At 36.6% G+C, this 21,051-nt stretch overlaps 1 protein-coding gene across 1 annotated transcript; it reads left to right on the top strand.

The window, feature by feature from the left end:
- Positions 1-978: 978 nt before the first annotated feature.
- LOC134668823 (uncharacterized) lies at positions 979-20,252 on the top strand. The gene is made up of 2 exons (XM_063526279.1): positions 979-1,343; positions 18,102-20,252. The coding sequence occupies exons 1-2, from the start codon at positions 1,192-1,194 to the stop codon at positions 18,412-18,414; spliced, it is 465 nt and encodes a 154-aa protein (XP_063382349.1). The 5' UTR covers positions 979-1,191; the 3' UTR covers positions 18,415-20,252.
- Positions 20,253-21,051: the final 799 nt, after the last annotated feature.

The following is a 21,051-nucleotide window of genomic DNA, read 5'->3' as shown; positions in this document are numbered from 1 at the left end:
TATGTAATAGTTTTATTTAACTAGGTACCTATACATTTTTTGCTTGTATAAGTTATTAGCATAAACTTGTAGTTTTATTTAGTTAATATTTAAATGAGGACGTTTCGGCTCGAAAAAATAACTTTAATTAATTTACTTCGTACTACATACTTGCCTATAGCTATACGTAGCTAATAGTAGTAACGTACCTACGTAGTTAAAATTGAACTTTTTAATTAGGTAGGTTAATGGCTGGTTTAATAATATTGTATTGTCTAGTGATAGGTAAATTATTCATATAAAATAGTTATTACGTACGTTATAAAATATCTGTTTTATCCCAAAACGCAACACAGCCGTCGTGACAATCAATAAGGTAAACGTAGTACTAGTGCTCGACATGCTAATGCCCATAGATGACACTTTACTGTCACCTCTATTGACAATGACTTACGGTTCAAGATGACATGAACCTGGGACCGCGGCGAAAACCGGTACCTTTACCTTATTGGACTTCTACTTTTCTATGTGAGAATGAGGAATTCGATAAACAATTGGATGAGTTTCCATTATTATAACTTACGGTTGTTATAATTATGGGAAAGTGGGACACACATATTTACCTACACATTATCGATAATTTAGTCCAAATACATGTACATCTTATTTTATTGCATAGATACATTTTGCGAAGATTCTGAAATGGCACTGGAATTGAAACCTACCCTAATCAATAAGGACTATTATTACATCATAGCGCTCTCGATTTCAATCAAGCTCATACAACTGAAGTAAACTCACAGCTGCATGCTTGATCTGCAATTGAGACCAACGCATCGTATTTGTCAACCACAGACAAAAAAAAACAACGAGACGAGTGGAGGGCTCGCGCCGCTCGCGGGTCGCATTCCTCGGTCGAGATCGTATGAAACAAACACCGATACAACTGAGTCATCTTTCGTCACAACCGCGGTAGTACTCTCACGGCCGCCAGTCAGTTCGATTCCAGTTCGCGTGCACCAGCGGCCGAGCGCGGTCAAAACTTATCGCTCCTCGGCACTCGCGCTGATAAGCCGGCATTCGGCAATTCAATTTCACTCGACTCGCTCGAGTTTCCCGGACTACATTTACCAATTTGAATTTCGTATTCGTGCGCGCCATACTCGAAACTGTCGGGTATTTTTTTCGAATTATACTTTTAAATAGTGACGGATGAGTGAGTTTTCGTTGTCTAAGCTGTGGGTGCGCGAGGAAGCTATGGAGAGCTGCTATAAGCTATACACATGGATCAACCACACGTTGCTGATGCTGCTGATCCAGATCTTCTGGAAGATGAGCCAGATATCGGACTATTTCAAAGAAAAGTAAGTACCCGCTCTTTCTCAGTATTGCCCTGTTATCAATGTCGTTTTAACATTATCAAATAAATGTATTGTACTAGGTGCCTACGTATACTTATCTATCCATATTCCTCATGAATCATTGAGGATAACAAACAGTTTAATTATGCAAGTTAAGTTCTTATCTGAACCAGTAACGATAAAAGTTATATTTTATATAAAAAAATATATTAGTAGTTATACCTAATTTACTTTTTTCATTTTAATTTATAACCGCCAAACCGCCATCATTAATTCAGTTAAAAATAAAGAATTTGTGGTGTAGATACCTATATCGGTTAAGTTTGAATATTTTTTCCCGGTTTCAAGTTATTAGAATTAGCAATTTAAACAGATTGCGGCGAGATGCAAGCGAAACCTGACCTTATGCCTTTAGTCACGTGGGCGAAAGTGTTCATTCCAATAATAAACTTGTTCCTTAAGTACAACCTCGATAAGTAGGCGTATTCTACTACAACTCCGCCCGACTACGAATGACAATATTAGAGTCGGACTACGCTAAATTTTCACGCCAAGTGCTAGGTCATGTTTATGGAGCTTATAGGGATATGGATGCATTCTTACTGCCAAGTTTAGCGTTAGCGTGTCCATCAGAGTCTATCTGTCAATTCCTTGCCCAATCATCAACGCTTCTTCGTGATTTCATATTAAAGCTCAATATTACAATTCTACGATCAGAGCCTGAATTCTTATACGAATAATTCCATTTATAATCAATCTATTCATAAGTAAGTGACGCTTTCAGATATTTGGTTACTTCTGCATCAGAAGCTACGAATACATAGTGTATTTTTGAATACAATATTAATAAAATTCATTTTCGATTTCAGTGGTGAGACGAGAGTGAGTACTTGAGTAGATTCTGATTGTTACTCGCAGTATCGTCTTTACCATAAGGGCACACGGGGCCCGTGCCAAGGGCCCCCATTCTCAGGGGGCCCCGAAGGACAGACAGTAACAGTATATTTGATTATTGAAATAGAAGATCATAGTAGAAAAATGTTAGTTTCATTCGCTTTCTTTACTTTCCAAAAGGCCCTCAAATTCTTGTGCCCAAGGGCCCCAGCATAGTTAAAGGATGACTCACGTTAGACCGGGCCGTGTCCGGCCCGGAGCTTCCGGAGCGTCGTTTTCTATGGAAAGCATCACGTGATCACCTGTCATGTCATAGAAAAGTAAGCTCCTGAAGCTCCGGCCCGGACACGGCCCGGTCTAACGTGAGTCATCCTTTAAGATGTCTAAGTTTAAGATGGCCCTGTTGTTACTGATCAATTGATCATAGCCTTCGAACTCAGTCTAAATGCTAATCTAACGCTGAACGAACTAAAAATAAGTTTATCCATCAATTCCGAGCCGCCTCGCCCGCTTGTCGGGTGTTATCTACGTGCAACAGTCTAAAGTCTAAACAAAGCGGCCATACAATGAGAGATACATATTTTTAACGACTGTGGCCTAGTGATCAGTAGTAAATAAGTTTTTGGCAAAAATTTCATTTTTGGTACAAGCTTTTATCGCTGACTGTACTTTTCTTACGACAGACAACTAATACTCATCGAGACAATTCTAAAAACCCCTAACACAATTAGGTTGCGTTGTTTCATCACAGAGTTCCTATGGCCACCTCCTGTCTCCATCATCAGATCAGTTCGACAGTACCATATTATTGTATTGTCACCAGAACTACATACAGCTGCCAATTTTCATGACGCTACGATCCTTGGAAGATGGTTAAATTAGCTACCTTAGATTCCATTACATAGTTACATACAGGTCGAAAGTTCATGGCCACCTCCTGTCTCCATCATCAGATCAGTTCGACAGTACCATATTATTGTAATGTCATCAAAACTACATACAGCTGCCAATTTTCATGACGCTACGATCCTTGGAAGATGGTTAAATTAGTTACCTTAGATTCCATTACATAGTTAGTTACATACAGGTCGACCTAATAAAAGCTTGTTAATTAACTACTTATATACATACCTAATGAAACTAAAATATTGTATCATCAATTCATCAGATACAAATCCTAATTACAATCTAATGGGATGACATTGACAAACATTCTTTTCTGTTCTAGACCTAAATAGATTGGAATTGTCTGTTGCCATAGGCTTCAATTTTGTTTTGTTAGACGAATTGGTCGAGCGGCGCTTGGTGCTGATTACGGCGAGACAATCGATTAGTACATTCAAGAACATTCTCACTTTATGTAGTAACTTAGGTAGACACCAATTATGATCAACAATTTTAGAAGGTTTATAACTTTACTGGCCTTTTGGGAACGAAATAATATCGAATTTAACGAAAGTGCAGTGAAATACATAGGACCTTTTGACTAAATTGAGTTGTTATTCTATCGAGTCAAATGGGCCCCCTGGGCATACAGCTGTGCCTATGTTGACTTTAGTGTAATTAGTAAAGTAAACGTCATTGCTGTAATTCTGACGAGTGGAATATACCTCCAGACTTTTCGCAAACCGGCTGGAACTTTCACATACTTAAATACCTACGTTAAGAGGGTTTGCCCTACATACCTAAGATATCGATCAATCCACGGTTTATTAGGCAAAACGCCTACGCATCATTAGATTCTCTTTTGTGCCATTGTCACAGTACAATAACTAAAAACAATTGACCCAACAATAGTAAATGATTATACCCAATGAACAATAGGTACACAATTCGTATAATGCCGGCGATTAGGATAATCGTCAAGATAAGATAAAACAGGCTTCGAGATAAAATGCAAGAATTTTGGCATATTTTGTTTGACTAATAAGCATACATGGCTTACGTATTTGGTTTTTATCTGTATTAACGTGCACGTTTTTACAACGTGCATACAATTTGTAATGCAACCGTGAATAATAATAATTATTAAAATGAATGATGAATATACATAACTATGTAGGTACTTATTTTATACAACCGAAAAGGAAATGATTATACTTTCAGTTAATAGAAAGTAATTAAAATGAGAGTAAACTGTATTATGAATGCTAGAATACGGGGCAGCTAGGTAAACTTTAAATATTGTATATATAAAAAAATTGTTCCACGCCATTATAAAACATAAAAATGTTAATGGTATTTAAACTAAGATAAAATTAGAACCAGCAAGCAAATACCTACACTAAGATTAGGCAGTTACGAAGTAACAATTTAACATCCAATAGCATCTTTTCTTTTCTTGTCCGTTTATTCAGATACATCATCATCATCAATATCATTTATTTAGATTTATGTATTGCATAATTTGTCAGAATTACACGGAAACGTGGTATCTATCAATCGCCACTTTCCTAGGCAAGAAACGGGCAATAGAACGTCTAAAATAAACTTTCCGGTATAACAAATGAGCCTTTTGAGCCAGAGAATTTTTATTTTTATGCGATACTATTATTTAAAACTTTTATACGGCTACATTCCTCTTTCCTCCCACATAGAAAATTTGGTAAATATAATCTGGCTCTTGTGCACACGTTTCTAAACTAAATCAAACAATGCCAGGCGTGTCTCACTCCGCGATTTCGTCGCATTGCTACAGGTAGCTAAACTAAAAGTATATCCGTTCGTCCCCTTTGGGGTTTGCCATAAGCCGCGCGTGGCGCTGTCGCCACCTAGCGGCCATATCTGTGCTGATCGTGACAGACGCGTTTTGTTAGAGAGTGAGTCTTCTGTACCTAGTACTATTAATTATTCTGTGACAATGCACACGTTAGTCTTCCATATTACCTAGGCACTCATTATGTTTACCAACGCGTTATGAAACTACATAGATATATTATGACAAATTAACATGAACTACGTACTCTTTCAAAATATAGGTAGGTATGTTTATCTAGTTAATAACTTAACATTTGCCTTCGTAGAATTTGCAAATTACAAACATGAAATATAGATGTTTACGCGCCGATGTCACATTGAACAAAACAAATGCCTAATTTGCGTGCCATTTTAATAGATATGTTAATAACATATATTTTAGATAATGGTTATGAAAAGATGTTTTAAATCAAGGTCTCGAGATGGATTTACGTTGCAAATTATAAGAGTCATAAGATAAACTTGTAGTCTCGTTCAACGCCAAGATAAGATGCTTGCCATTCTGCTATTCTGGTTTCCTTCCGCGTAGAGATTACTTCCTACTTTAGCTACCTTATAATAACATCGCTTATGCTGGCATTTAATAGCACGCTATATGACATTGCTTCATTCGATAATCTATTATACAAGTGGATGGACCTTAGCCGTGTCCCAATAATACGTGCGTGCACGCAACTACCTCATACTGACCTTTGTATAGCTACCAAAACAAGTAGCAAGTGTAATTGAACTTAATATCAAAATGCAAACGGATCATTATCCCTTGCCGGAATAGTTGGCAGAAGATCGGAATTAATGCTGTAAATGTAGTACTTTGCTCCTTTGTTTATTTTAAATCAGAATTTGGGACCGTTGCGGATATAATTATAACAATTTATTTAGGTGTTACACTACATATATGTATTACGTATACAGGGTGGCTATAAAATAACAGCATTCCCGTTGCCAGGGAGCTAACAACTTTTATTGTAAGACCAATCCCGAAATCGCGAAAAAAATTTGGCCGTTACCGTAAAATGGGGTGAGTAGGGTCAAAACTGAAATTCAAACCTCGATAACATTTTATTTTTACATATGAAAACTGAATGGTGTATATAATAAGTGTTCCGGACGTTTTTGTATTTTAGTTTTTATTTTATTTTGGGTAGTTCCATTTCATAACTTTGACTTGACGATAAAGAGGAAAACCCACCTCACCCCGTAATGCCTCGTATTTGGGGTGAGAGAGGTTTTCATACAAAGGTGATTTTGGAAGATTGTTGGATCGATTTTTTTTTATTAGGCGTATTACTATAGCTCCATTTTAAATTGGAATAGGTACATTATTTTTGTAGCAGTAGCCTTAAAATCTCAAACCTTCTATTCCCATTCATAACCCACCTCCCACCTCTCCCCGCGAAACCTACTCACCCCGTTTTACGGTACATTCATTTTCTATGGGAGAGTAAATTATTTTTTCGCTAATGTCCCCATAGCAAAAGTTGCTCAGTATAATCCCAAAACCTCCCTGGCTACGGGAATGCAGTTATTTTTTAGCCACCGTGTATAGTATTGTAGTATTCGTGTGCAAGATAAATTATCACCTTGCTCGTACTAGCCAATTTTGTTAGCATATGCTAAACATTAGTAAGCAAAGCAATGCAACATGACACGTAACATGAAACGTCTCATGCAATCGATCAGTCGCGCATCGATAAAATACTTATCAACAAACATTACTGACGTATTCGCTTTGCAGCTAGGTACTAATTTAGTGTCTTATTTTTATTTTATTAATTAATATGATTCTAATAACACCCGAATAAGTGGCGCTGATTGTCACAAACACATGGGACTTGGATATAACAGGACATCGTTTTTAATCTCGTGTTAATTGTGTACCTATCAGCTACAATCATATTTCTAAAAATTTCAAAATACATTACTAACGTACGTAGTTATATAGTCTGAACTAATTTACGTCTCTATTTGCATACTTTTAAAATCAAATATACTTGGTACCGTCGCATAAACTATTATTTTTTGCGTAGCATATAATTACATAGCATAGAAGTTAAAGACCCAATGCTTAATATAGATATGAAATAAACAAATACAACACAACGTGTTTGACAAGCTTCGCGGGCATCGCGACTGCATTATAAAATCTCATATTAATGCGCACTTCGGCCGCACGCCGCGCCGGCAATATCATGGCCGACGTGACGTCACCAAAATGTATCAATTATTTGTATAAATTCACTGGCAAAGTGTGTGCCAATGTTTCTAGGCGACCGAGTGGTCTATTCACAAAGATATAAATCGCCCACTGATTACCAGTCCGCCGGACATACGCCGGACGATATTGGCCTGTCAGTTAACGCAAAATTAGAGAGCTCCGAACAGCTGACAGGCTGACATCGTCCGGCGAACTGGTAATCTGTGGGCCCCTTAAAGTACCTTACTTATGCTACTAAGTTTGAAAGTTTTAGAACGATCACGCAAAAGCAGCTGAACGGGTTTAAGTGAATTTTGGCACACAAGTAGCTCATAACCTGCAAATAGACATGGGATACGTTTTGTTCCGGAATTCCACTCCTAAGGGGATGAAATGACGATTCAAAACTACAGTAAATAAATATGCGATGGTAATACGCGTCTTCTACGCGGACGAAGTCGTGGGTAGATAATAATTGTTGCACTGTCCCACTGATTGGCAAATTCCTCTCTCTCTTGCACGCTGTTATAGCTTATGACTACGCTAATGTCTGTAATGTCTCTGTCGCATTGAAATGTAAGAGTGATAGAGAGACAAACCGTTTCGTTCACTTTGACAAACGAGTGGCATCTTGGTTAGACACTCTAAGCAATACTTGGCCAGCCTACTCAAAAGACAGAGGGCCTACCGCGAACCACGTTCTAAGTGTCGCCTTCCTGACACACTTCTTCTTCTTATGGTGCCATATCCTATCGGATGTCGGCGATCATCATGCGAAAATTTTCTCTGTCCTTTGCCTAGAAAGAGTGGCAGCGTCCTTGGTACCGGTCAAATCCCTAATATTTTGACTCCATAATGTTCTAGGTCTGCCTATACCACTTCCTGACACACTTACGTACAAATTTACAAGTGTGACAGAGAGGCAATTACGTCGAACGTGGTTCGCGGTAGGCCCTCAGGCCCCTCAGCCCCTCTAATGGTTGTCACAATGTAAGGTTCTTTGGAAGCTTAACTTGTGAAAATTTCCATCTTCACTTCGATGGTTGGCACTCCTCAACTGTGCACTTCTCCAGAAACTTCCTGCCTCTCACAGCTAAACTGTGGAATGAACTCTCTTCCGCGGTATTTGGTTATTCAAGAATAACTATACTTAATTTGTAGATTGACAGTTTTATATTTTTACTTGTCTCTCGCTGTATGGTTGCAATAATAAACTGGAGCGTGGGTAAATGACATCAAAATTGACTAATGTCTTTGATTGAATTTTAGTTCATAAGTTTGAACAAACAAAAAGCAATAACCAACGTCATTAAACAATGACTAAGTGTGATGCAATGAAAATGATTCAGAACGGTACCGGTATTTTTCTAAATAGGTACACAGTAGGTACAATAGCGTTAATAATTCTTCTTCTTCCTCGCGTCATCCCGGCATTTCGCCACAGCACATGAGAGCCTGGGGTCCGCTTCTTGATAGCGTTAATAATTAATATACAATTATTATGAATGAAGAGGGAAAACTTGCGAAGCATGATGGTTAGTGCGGTCAAATTAAGCTTCTTACATACATCTCACACCATTCTACTTATAAACCATCATCCATCACATGTTCAATCGTCACTGTATCCCCTTTACAGTGCATTAGTATGGGCATATTTCATTTAAGTGCATCACAAGTGCCCGTTTGAATCATAACATAGCACTCATAATTATACTGTAGTCTATAAATAAGTTTCACTTGCACGTGTATACTCTAAGGTCCTATAGATGCATTAGATATTTATAAATGTAGCATAGGTGATTACTAATTAAGTACTATTTTATTATAGAGCACGCAGTTCCATTAAAAGCCTTCATTTTGCGAGCAAATATAATATAATATGCGTATATCCATACAGGTATACGTTAGTCTTCCATATTACATATTACCTAGATATAGAAGGAAAACGCGTCATACATAAGTGGGAAAGCGTATTATTAACAGTGAAACTATATTGAAACTAGTCGTAGTTATGTTAAAATTGTTGACTGCACCTAAGTTGAATGCGACTGCGTTCCATGACGCCTGACGGCATGAAACAAAGCACCACTGATAAAGATCTCCCATCGGCACAAAACAAGCATAAAAAACGTTTCACGTTAAAACATCGTGTTTGAATTCTAAAAATACTATAGGTACTGTCTCGCTATGTTTTTTCAAAGGCACGTGTGGCGACATGGGTGCGAATCGCACCATGCGATTTACATCTGATTGAGAGTGTTGTTACCAACTATTTAAATAGCCCCTGAAAGAGCATCGAGAGGTCATAGGGACGTGCTAGACGTTATTATGAACGCAAAAAATCTGATACCTACCACGGAAGTTGGGAATAAAGAGATAAATAAATAAATATTATAGGACATTCTTACACAGATTGACTAAGTCCCACAGTAAGCTCAAGAAGGCTTGTCTTGTGGGTACTCAGACAACGATATATATAATATATAAATATGTACTTAAATACATACTCGTAGAAAACAACCATGACTCAGGAACAAATATTTGTGTCATCACACAAATAAATGCCCTTACTGGGATTCGAACCCAGGACCATCGGCTTCACAGGCAAGCTCGCTACCCACTAGGCCAGGCTGGTCGTCAGAGATCATCATTATTATTATGGATCTTAAGTTAAGAAACGAAAAGTATAAGTCATGCTGATTATTCTCTATGGTCTGTTACTTTTGTTTTTTTTTTCAGTGACCACAGGCATTTAAGATCCGTGTGTGATGGTCATAAGCGGAATGAAATCGTTCCTATAAGGCAATAAAGATATAAATATACCAGACGGCTTGAGTCAAGCGAAGGTCTCGGGGCTAATAGGGTTATCTAACGCAACTCTTCCTGATGGCTTAATAGGTCTACTTATTCATCTTATAATGTACCTATAATTCGCTGTATTTGTCAAAATATTCGTGGTGTAAATAGAATCTTTACTCTAGAACCAGTCTCTATCAGTTTTGGTGTCACTACCTTCCGTCTCTTCAACCCTCATGTGTGTATTTTATTCGGAAATACCCTTAAAATTTTGTGATTGGAAATAGAAGAAAATCCTTATTAAATATTAGTTATACTTATATTACGTATAGATACTCGTAGGAAACGAAAACAGATGCAATGCAATATTTAAGCAAGTGTGAAGTGTGTATGAGGTTGGTGTTGGTCTGGTTCATAATTTTTATGGTTAGGTAAATGAAAATTTGATCGGTAGGTACCTATTTTAAGTCAGCGAATTTTAAGTAGGTACTCTGCGTTGAAAAATAACTTCAAATTTAATAAATACCGCGTGTTGTTTTACATTTCTACTTTTTAAAAAGATTTAGTAACGATTATATAGATACTGTCATGAGTCACGATGAAGAACCGGATAAATCACATTTCAAAAAAAGTTTACTTCTGTTCTGTGGACAATACTGAAAAAATGTATCCCGCCTCTAAGGATAAAAATTTGCTTTGCAGGAAAGACGCGAATGAGTTAAACATACAATAAACAGTGTATTACCAGACGTGTCTCACTCCGCGATTTCGTCGCTTTGCTACAGGTAGCTAAAAGTACATCCGTTCGGCCCCAATTTTGGGGTTTGCCAGCCGCGCGTGGCGCTGTCGCCACCTAGCGGCCATATATGTGCTGATCGTAACAGACGCGTTTTGTTAGAGAGTGAGTCTTCTGTACTTAGTACTATTATTTATTCTGTGGTATTACCTAACCCCGACTTCTTACGGCCGATTACTAGGAACGCGACTACGCCCGATAACTTATTATAGTGTCATCTGAGAAAATTCCCATTTAAATTTAATAGTCTTTGTTTTTGTTTAGACCAGTGTTGCCAACTTGGCATAAATGATGCCAGATCTGGCATATTTTCACTCGCTTTGGCACCAAAATTGTCCATTTAGCATCTGGCATATTTTTTAGCATAATTTAGTCTAAGCCAAGTTTGCACCAACTTGGCAGCAACAATATGCGCCATCGCCTTATGTGGTTCATATTTTCATATGAATTTTGACTTTTGTGGACGGAAGGACGTCGACGGAATATATAAAGTTGGTCAAGCAAATCTTACCAGTAGAATAAAAGCTTGTAAAAAGGCATTAAATTTAAAAAAATGTATGTGATTTAAGTGTCTAATATCAAGTGATATTTTAGAATTTCTTTTTAGCATATTTCAAAAAACTTTGGCATAATTTTGGCATAATCTAGACATTAGTCTAGCATTTTTTCAAAATCAGAGTTGGCAACACTGGTTTAGACTAAACACATGCAGTGATTGTGTGCTGTCAGATAATGTTATGAGAACGTTTAATTAGTAATTACATGTACTCCTTGACTTAACTGCGTATTTATATTTATTTCAATGTGAAAATTGCCGGGTGTGACATCAGAGTTTAATTTACATAATAATTATCATATTAAACCCCCGACAAAATAAGAATAGTGTCTTTAGAATAGAAATAGAATCTTTGTGTCTGTCTGTAAGCACAGCTTTTAAGGACGTCTGACAATATGAAAGACTTTCCTATACTTAGATAATATTTCAGTTTATTATTACTTTATTATGTAACTGATAAACTATGTTACAATACAATATTGCATATCGTTATCCTAATCTTACTGCAAATTATTGATAACAGCGGCTACGCACGTATGCACCTGTATTTTTTATATAATTAATCAGCGTATGGCTATGATTACTGATTTAAACTTTCCTATGGTTAATGAATTAGTAAGTAATTAAATATCGAGTAGTCAGGGGTAATTAAGTGCCTACATAGGCTATCTTTATTACGTAGATTAACTTTAACTAGGTACCTTTACCAGGCGTGGCTCACTCCGCGATTTCGTCGCTTTGCTACAGGTAGCTAAAACTCCATCCGTACGACCCCGATTTTGGGGTTTGCCATAAGCCGCGCGTGGCGCTGTCGCCACCTAGCGGCCATATCTGTGCTGATCGTGACAGACGCGTTTTGTTAGAGAGTGAGTCTTCTGTCCTTAGTAATATTATTTTATTCTGTGCCTTTACCTTTAAGTAAACTAACTAATATCCTCTTCCCGTTTATCCCTTCCCTTCCAACCTTTATTTTGGTGGCAGTGGTGACGACATAATGACATTCCTCCAAAAAATATATACTTTACATGCCAATCTATTTATTAGATAGTTTAAAGCACGGACGAAAGAATGACCACGATAATGTCAATTCATATTAATTCGTTTCTGACGTAACTGGTGACCAAAGAGCTGGCGGCTACCTCGCACAACGTATCAGCATTGCGACACAGCGAGGAAATGCCGCCAGCATCCTTGGTACAATGCCTCAGGGGCCTATTTTAGATTTAAGCTAGTTACCTATTAATTTCGTTTAGTAGTACCACTGTATATATATTGTTTGTAAATAAATAAATATATTATAAAATCGTTCGTTTCTTAATTGATAATTTGTCGCGAATTGTGACATTTAATCGACGTTGTGAGGGTACAATGTTCTTCGAATGAGAAAATTAAATGGGTCAAAAATATTATTGTGTTACGTCTTTCCTGTAGACATACACAAGAGTTAAGGGCTATAAAGGTTAATTTTCTTATTAGGTTAATTACAGGAGAGAAAACTAGTGTGTTCGCGCGAACTGCACATTTTTCTCTCCTGTGGGCAATAGTTAACAGCTTGTGGACATGTAAGTAATGATTTTATCATAGTTCTCCAAATAAAAGGAGGACCTTTTCACGTGGATAAGGGTTAAATAAGAAAATTAACCTTTATAGCCCTTAACTCTTGTGTATGTCTACAGGAAAGACTTAACACAATAATGTTTTTGACCCAAATATTTTGTAAATATTTTCAGTTAGATATGTATAGCTTATTGTGAGTTTAAACCTTAGACAAAATAACTGAAATAACCAATATAATTAAAAGTAATTGATTACTGCCACATTCTCCTCAGCGTTCCATTTGGCACGTACGCGTAGTATCTTAGTTATAAGGACGTTTATTATACGTGTATGTACGCCCACACATCTTGAAATAACCCCCACGTCATCAAACGTTTGAGTAGGAAAATAACAAAGTTATATGACGATTGTTTAGTTGATGAACTTAATGGTGTACAGTGTACAGCCGGCCTAGCCAAGCTTACAATCGCTATCGCTTCGACATAGAAAAGCATTATGTCTCTCTATCACTCTTCCATATTAGCGCGACAGTGACAGTTGCGTTTCGATCGCTACGGAGCGTAAGCGATTGGCATCTTGGCTACGCGGCCAGGTAAGTTGGGTAAACTACTTACTCAATGACTGGCCCTATACAGTTATAGGCCTATACATATGTTGATGGAAATGTTACCACTGCTGCTACGTTTTATGTTTAGTTTATGGTAATTGGTAGTACCTTTTCATCTTATTCTACTACCGAGAAATATGTACAATTTTGCTTGAAAATATTTTGATTGTATTAATATTCATTGATATGTATAAAGACAGACAGTGCTTAAGGTAGATAGCGCTATACGGCTCCGTATATTATGCGGTAACGGTTCACAAAAGTTGATGTTTGACAATTCAGTTACGTACCTACTTATTTATTAGGAAGCACGATTTTTTCTTAGACTTTTTACATTACTATCTATTTTACATATCTTAACCAATCAATTAATCATTGGTATTTGTATAGCCATTTTTATAGGTAAGTATGTACCTATAACTTACCTACAGACCCTTAGTTTTTAATCCATATCTGTAGGAAATTGGATAGATAAACAAAATCTTTTGTATGATGACCCTAAATGATAAGGTAATTAAATTTAGCCTTAGAATTCCACTGTAATCTCATTTCTATTTAAAAAAGAAGGTTAATCAAGCGTGTCTTTGATACCTATTGATTTTATTTGATAGATATCCCTTGAATTTATATCATATATTTTGGTGTCGTGTGCAGGAATGTGCCTATTTAAACAATAACTATGTACCTATCAATAAAGTGATTTTTGATTCAAGAATTTATTGCTGACTGGACCTAACAGATTCAAACCAAAAAAAAAACCTTTGTGATTGTGACATTTTCCCAAAAATTTATAGTAGAATCAGGCGATTATTAACTGATTTTTTATGGCATAACAAATTATTTATTACCGACGAACTGCCCATCCGTTTGCTTGAAAACAATTTATCGTATTTCCGCTGACAGGAATGCTACAGGCCAATTCGAGTTCTAATTATTAGATCTCTAGAAAAGTGTCGTGAAGAAACGTCACTATCGACACTGATAGACTAGGATCATATCGTAATGAGATATCATAACTAAAACTTGGATTGGCCAGCAAGTAGTGTAGTAGATATGAGTAGCTAGACGAAATTCCGCAGCTGTACGGATATGATGGTCGTATTTGTCTACGTGACAGCGTGATAAAACGGTGTCCGTCCCTTTCTATCCTGCAAAGTTAAAAAGTGACAGTTGTTTTATCACGTGGATAAATGTGGATAAAGCGATCCATAATAGGCTTGCTGGATTGGAAACATATTGCCCGAGTTTGTTTATTTATCTCCTTACATCCGCAACCGTCGGTATTTTAATAGTCGAACGTGCTGAAAGAGTGTTTATTATGTAAACACTCTGAAAGAAAGATAATGTTAAGGGGGGGCACCAGAGAATTAAAAGGGAACAAAAGATATGGCCCGCCGCGCGATTCATGTTTCGGAAGATTGGCCATCGTACATTTTCGGGTAGTTATAAGATTTAATTCATAATTCATTTATTGCATTTATAATCATGTGTTACATAAGGTCTTACAAAGTATTGATCATACATGTAATGTTTTCATCTACCCTACACTGGCTTAACCTCTAGCGGCCCACCATACAAGGAAAATTGGCAATCAAATTGGAATCAATGGTATTAGAAAATAGAGCTGAATTTGTTTTGTTTTAAAATTTTACGGCACGACATCTCTGTTCTATTTAATTAAGATTTAAAATTCATTGAAGGTAATATGTACTAGTATTAGGACATTGAACCCCAAGAGGTTAAGAAGCCATTCGAGGGTAGATTTCGTTTAATTTCATTTAAATAGGTACCTAAGATACATAGACAGTCATGTTTTCGTGTTTCTCGTTCTATCAAGCCAACTTTAACCTTTTAAAGTTTTGGCTGGAGTCTGTCTTTGCAAATAGTTTCCGTGTGTTTTTCACGGCATTTGTCTGTGATTAACGCCAAAAAATTTCAATCTAAACTTTACAATTTTGCGTAAGTCTTAAGAAAATATAATCGTGACGTCTTCATTCACCTTTTAACTTTTACTAAAGCTATGCTAGCTAGGTAGTAAGCGGTAAGGTGTGGCACAGACGAGGTCGTGGGTTCAAATCTATCGTTAGTATGAGTTACTCGCGATTTATGTAGGTACGCAATCTTTTATGGTTTACAAGTTTCTTTGTGGTGAAGCAAAAATTTCGTAAAGAAACCCGTGTAAACTGTGAAGAAATTCAAATGGTGTGAAGTCTAAACTCCTTGTAAAATGAAAGGAAGATTGAGTCCAGCAGTAGGATATAAATAAGCTGCTTGCTATTGAACCTTACATTTTCTAATAGAGTTATGAAGCCAAAATGAAAAAAAAAACGATCTTTAATACCTAATTCGTCGTCATGTCTTGTCTTGTCACAGCCGTTTTACTCGGAAAATATAAGTTTTTCTCATATTTATCAAAGGCACAAAAGAGTCGTAACCTCGTTTCATTACAATCATCAGTAATAAAACATTAAATAAACTTAAGTCTTTCGCAATATTTAATCACGGTAGGTCGATGGTCCACGTAAAGGAAAATTTCTACAAGTCGCGACAGATAACTATTCTTGTGCAACTATTTACAGACAGATATCAAATATAATATTATCTATTTATAAATAATGGAACTGAAATGAGATGGTAGACGTCAGTCATCTAATTCTGTCATGACTTGGTATTTGGAATGAACTAGTTTAATGTTTGAAGTGTTATCATTGGCATTGAAAGGATCTCTGTTCCTAGCGCTGTTAGGTATTGAGTCACCTGTTGGAAAGGCGGCGAGAAACATACATATAGCTATAGCTAGCTTCTAATCGATCGATCGATCCAATGAGAACATAGGGGATGCATACTTAAGTGAACCGTTGACGGTCTGTTCACACTGTCGTCTTTGCACTTTTTTTAAACACACAAATTTTCAAATTGTACAAGATTTTGAGGCCAAATATGCATCTTTAGAGACCAACGCCTGCTATCTGCTCAAGCTATAATAGGTTGCGTTGATTAATTAGAGAATTCCTTCGATCAGACGATCACCTTTGATCTCTGAATAGGTAGGTATAGTTTTTTTTAAAGCCTATTATGGTGTCCCACTGCTGGGCAAAGGCCTCTCCCCTTGTCTTTTTGGATACGGTTATCCAGTCCAAATCTTGTTTGGAAAATTTATTTAATTTAAACAAAGTAATATTTATCTGGGCTGATATAACTGTGTGAGAGACGACAATTACATAATTGCGATAGACCGCCGAACTAGAATAACTATTGTGTAGTGTAGGTATGAAGAAAAAACATTATGCTGCGCTTACCCGAAGTGACAGTAGTAAGGACAAACAAATGATTAATGAATGGAATACAAACAAGAAAATTATTTAAATAGAAATGAAGATGACCAAGGAATTGTTTTAACATTGCATATAACCTCGTCAGGTTTAACAATTAATTGGCTGTAATGCAACACGATGACCGGCACAATATTAATGGGTATTTTATTGACACTGCGACCACCGTTAACAATCAAAACAACCATTTACCTACAAGTCATTATTATTGTACACTTTACAATTATCTTATTATTTCAAGGTATACCCTTGAACTGTTATTTATCGTCGGAAGGCGCCGGGAACGATTTCGATGCTATCAAAGGACAAATGGAGGGTTAAAATAAAACGAGTACCTACTTACCTAGTTTCATAATATGTATACATTTCTTTTACCTTATCACAAAGTAATACCTGTGTTAAAGTGTATCAATAAAACGTTAAGAGTTATTTTCGGTGCAAGGATTTTATTGCCGCTTCAAACAAATGAGGTTTATTTTAAGCCACATGTTTAATTTTAAACAGTAGTTACTTATGCTGTTCAGGTTTGTTTGTAAATGCCTCTGATGTTTCAGGAAATTGGCAATTACAATTACCTATAGTATATCCGATGAATTCGGCTGAAAGTGAAATAATTAATATGTTGGTGCAGGTTACAGCTAAATTAAATAGGGCCCCGTTCATTCAACAAATTGGCTCCCTTCTGTTCCTTGTAGGTATAATTACTCTAAAATGGTTGTAGGTACACTCGAATGGCAGCCACGTAATACTTGTCACTGTGACGAGTTGATTACCCCAAGCTCTTACTCGTATTTGAACGAATTTCTCCACGTGTAGGGGTAATCTTCAGCTCGACTTCGTAAACAATGACACAACACTATTTAACCAGAAATAAAATGATGTAAAATAGTTTATACAGACCTACTGTATTAAGTTTTGCCACAGAATAAATAATAGTATGTACTAGGTACCGAAGACTCACTCTCTAACAAAACGCGTCTGTCACGCTAGGTGGCGACAGCGCCACGCGCGGCTTATGGCAAAACCCAAGATTGGGGTCGAACGGATGTACTTTTAGCTACCTGTAGCAAAGCGACGAAATGGCGGAGTGAGCCACGCCTGGTTTTGCTTAGTAAAATCCCATACATCTACCTAGTTTAGGTGACTTCTATAGAAACAGCTTCTGGTGGCTAAGTGGAAGTGATCGATATTTTTCTACTTATTTTCATTCGCGGTTATAATTAAATTCTGTATCTACACAATAATAACATTACTTTTCTTTATTTCCAGGTCCGTAGAAGACTCGAAGAAAGAAACAATATTCACAGTCGCACCTCTCACAAAGGAGTCCAAATTCAGACGGCACATAAGGTCCATGTCGGACGTCCAGAGCAGCACACCCTACAAACTAGCCTTCAGATCAAGACAGGGCAGCACACACACGCTCATGTACGACTCAGACACGAGAGCGAGACGGATCCGGTCCTACAACCTCCACAAACAACAGGAGTCCTCAGATTCCAGCGACTACGTGGAACCGAGGAAACTCCGAAGCATAGAACACAACATTCTTAAGCACACAGATTCCATGAGAATCCTATAGGATCTGATTTATTTTATTTTGAGGCTGTACCGTCTAGTTATACTAGATCGGGATCATGTCGGACTCACTGTGTTCTATAGGACCGGATAGTGTGCACAAAATGAGGGAGGCGCCGGCGTGATTCTATGGAATAGACTTTTGTGATTCCTTTTATGAGACTGTGATGAGGTAGAATATTTAGTTTTTAGTTAAGTCAGTAAGGATAAGTATTCTAATAGAATACCAATGATGTGATTTAGGGAGTATGATAGTGATACCATTTTTTTAATGATGATAATTATGTTTAAGGTTTGTGTTAAAAAATGACTAATGTAGATTTGAACAGTTCCACACAAAAGAGAATATACCTGATTTTTAATCCCCTTAAAAATTTGAAGATTGAGTGAAGAAGAATTTAGTTAAGTTTAGTATACTTCCTAAAGGATTTAACTTCGTGATTACAGTTCCAATTTAAACCACATTTAGAAAGTTCAAACGGAGCTTTAGATATTTGTGCCATGATGTAGGTATTTTAATAATTTTCAAAATATTTTATGTATGTTTTAATAATTCTGTTCTTTTTTGATAAACTTTGTGTTACTTAGATACAGTTTACTTTTTAATGCTGCCTTAATATTTTTACATGCCAAAAATATGGTATCCATAATTGGGTACAGTCAGCTGCAAAACATGTATTGCGATTGAAATAATATATTCAGGCTTAAAATATAAAAAAATGGAAGCGTAGGCTGCGTAGGTAACTAATTATTTGTAGCTTACTGTACCTACAAATTTCTTGCAATATAATTATTTAATTAGTGTTAACAGAACTGATTTTCATTAGTTCATCAATAACGAGACGAATATAATAAAAGGATGACTATTGTTTTCTTAAGATCTCTAAATATGTCTAGATCATTAAATCTATGTAATTCAAAAGTTCTAATCTATTTTCTGTTTAATTATGTAGCTGCCTGCTTATAACGAAAAGATTATTTAAGTACATAGTGATAGGTAGGTACTTATCTAGGTAGGTTTATTAAATATAAAGATAGGAAAAATTATGACCGCGTGCCTTGTAGGAGACGAGTAATAATAAGTAATAAACACTACCTACCTATCTGTATAATTGTAATAAGAGGTAACATTATGACGGAATTGTATTTTGTGAAGTTAAAAGTTTTATTTGCGAGGAAATATTTGTAAAAAAAGATAATGATAATGTTTTGTCCTTCGTGAATTATATCTGCGCCCCTACGTAAGTGAAACTTGTAAGTCTAAAAGACATCACACACAAGCTGATTTGATTTTCAGCTTGTACTTATGTGTGCCATATACGAGCCTAATTTCAGCGCTATAGAGGCCTGAAATAGCGCTAAAGCTTAGAGTTAAAATCCTAAACCTTTTAAGTTTTTTAATACACTCTGGTTTGTACCTGCTGAAATTGTGGATTGATTTTAGTTTTGGATTTTAATATTTTACATACAATCACAATTTTGGAACTTGAGAAAGAAAGAAGTACCTACCTTACTTATTGTGTCAGAATGTTTGATTTTTTATTTTAACTGTTGGATTTGTATACATCTGAGCTTCTGATTTTGGCCTAATTCCTTTTAATAAGGTTTACTTACATATGTATTTTTTGAAGTTTATTAAACCTAAAAATAAGCAAACATATCAAAAAGGCATATCAGGTGGAGGCAGATATAAGAGAGATTTGTATACGAAAATGAGCGTAATGTTTCCTCTTAAAAGTTTGATCTGAAAAGACCTAAGATTGTATTAAACCCATGAATTAGGTAGCAGCTACAGTTTCAGTTTTAATTTGTTTATTAAACGATTAAATTGATCAACCGATATGCAGTTGTTTCTTTTATTTCTATATTATATATATGTATACCTATTTACCCATATCGTCTAAAGCCGACCACTGACTAACAGGCCACCGGACGGTATCGGCCTGTCAGTTGTTCGGAGCTGTCAAAATTTTGATCTAACTGACAGGCCGATGCCGTCCGGCGGACTGTTAATCAGTGGGCCCCTTAATATCCTCTTAAGTCCCAAGGGTTTTGATTTTTCATATATATTCGTACAGTATTTTAAGAGGTATACTTACCTAAGTAACTTTTCTGCCGACTCGATATCGCGTCCGCGGGCCATGTCGAAAAACCCCTGAGATTTAAGAGGTTTTGTCATAGGTATTCAAGAAACCTTGCAGAAAAGTCTGAAATAGTAAATTACGTACCTACCTACATATAGGCAGGTAGGTATAACTGAATAATCCATAAAAAAAACCGGGCAAGTGCGAGTCGGATTCGCGCACGAAGGGTTCCGTATCATAATGCAAAAAAAAACAAAAAAAAACGGTCACCCATCCAAGTACTGACCACTCCCGACGTTGCTTAACTTTGGTCAAAAATCACGTTTGTTGTATGAGAGCCCCATTTAAATCTTTATCTTATTCTGTTTTTAGTATTTGTTGTTATAGCGGCAACAGAAATACATCATCTGTGAAAATTTCAACTGTCTAGCTATCACGGTTCGTGAGATACAGCCTGGTGACAGACGGACGGACGGACGGACGGATGGACGGACGGACGGACGGACGGACGGACAGCGAAGTCTTAGTAATAGGGTCCCGTTTTACCCTTTGGGTAC

The sequence above is a fragment of the Cydia fagiglandana genome, chromosome 11, assembly GCF_963556715.1.
Source record: "Cydia fagiglandana chromosome 11, ilCydFagi1.1, whole genome shotgun sequence".
NCBI lineage: Eukaryota > Metazoa > Arthropoda > Insecta > Lepidoptera > Tortricidae > Cydia > Cydia fagiglandana.
Note: the sequence above shows the minus strand (reverse complement) of the source record. Positions and strands in the feature narration are given on the sequence as shown.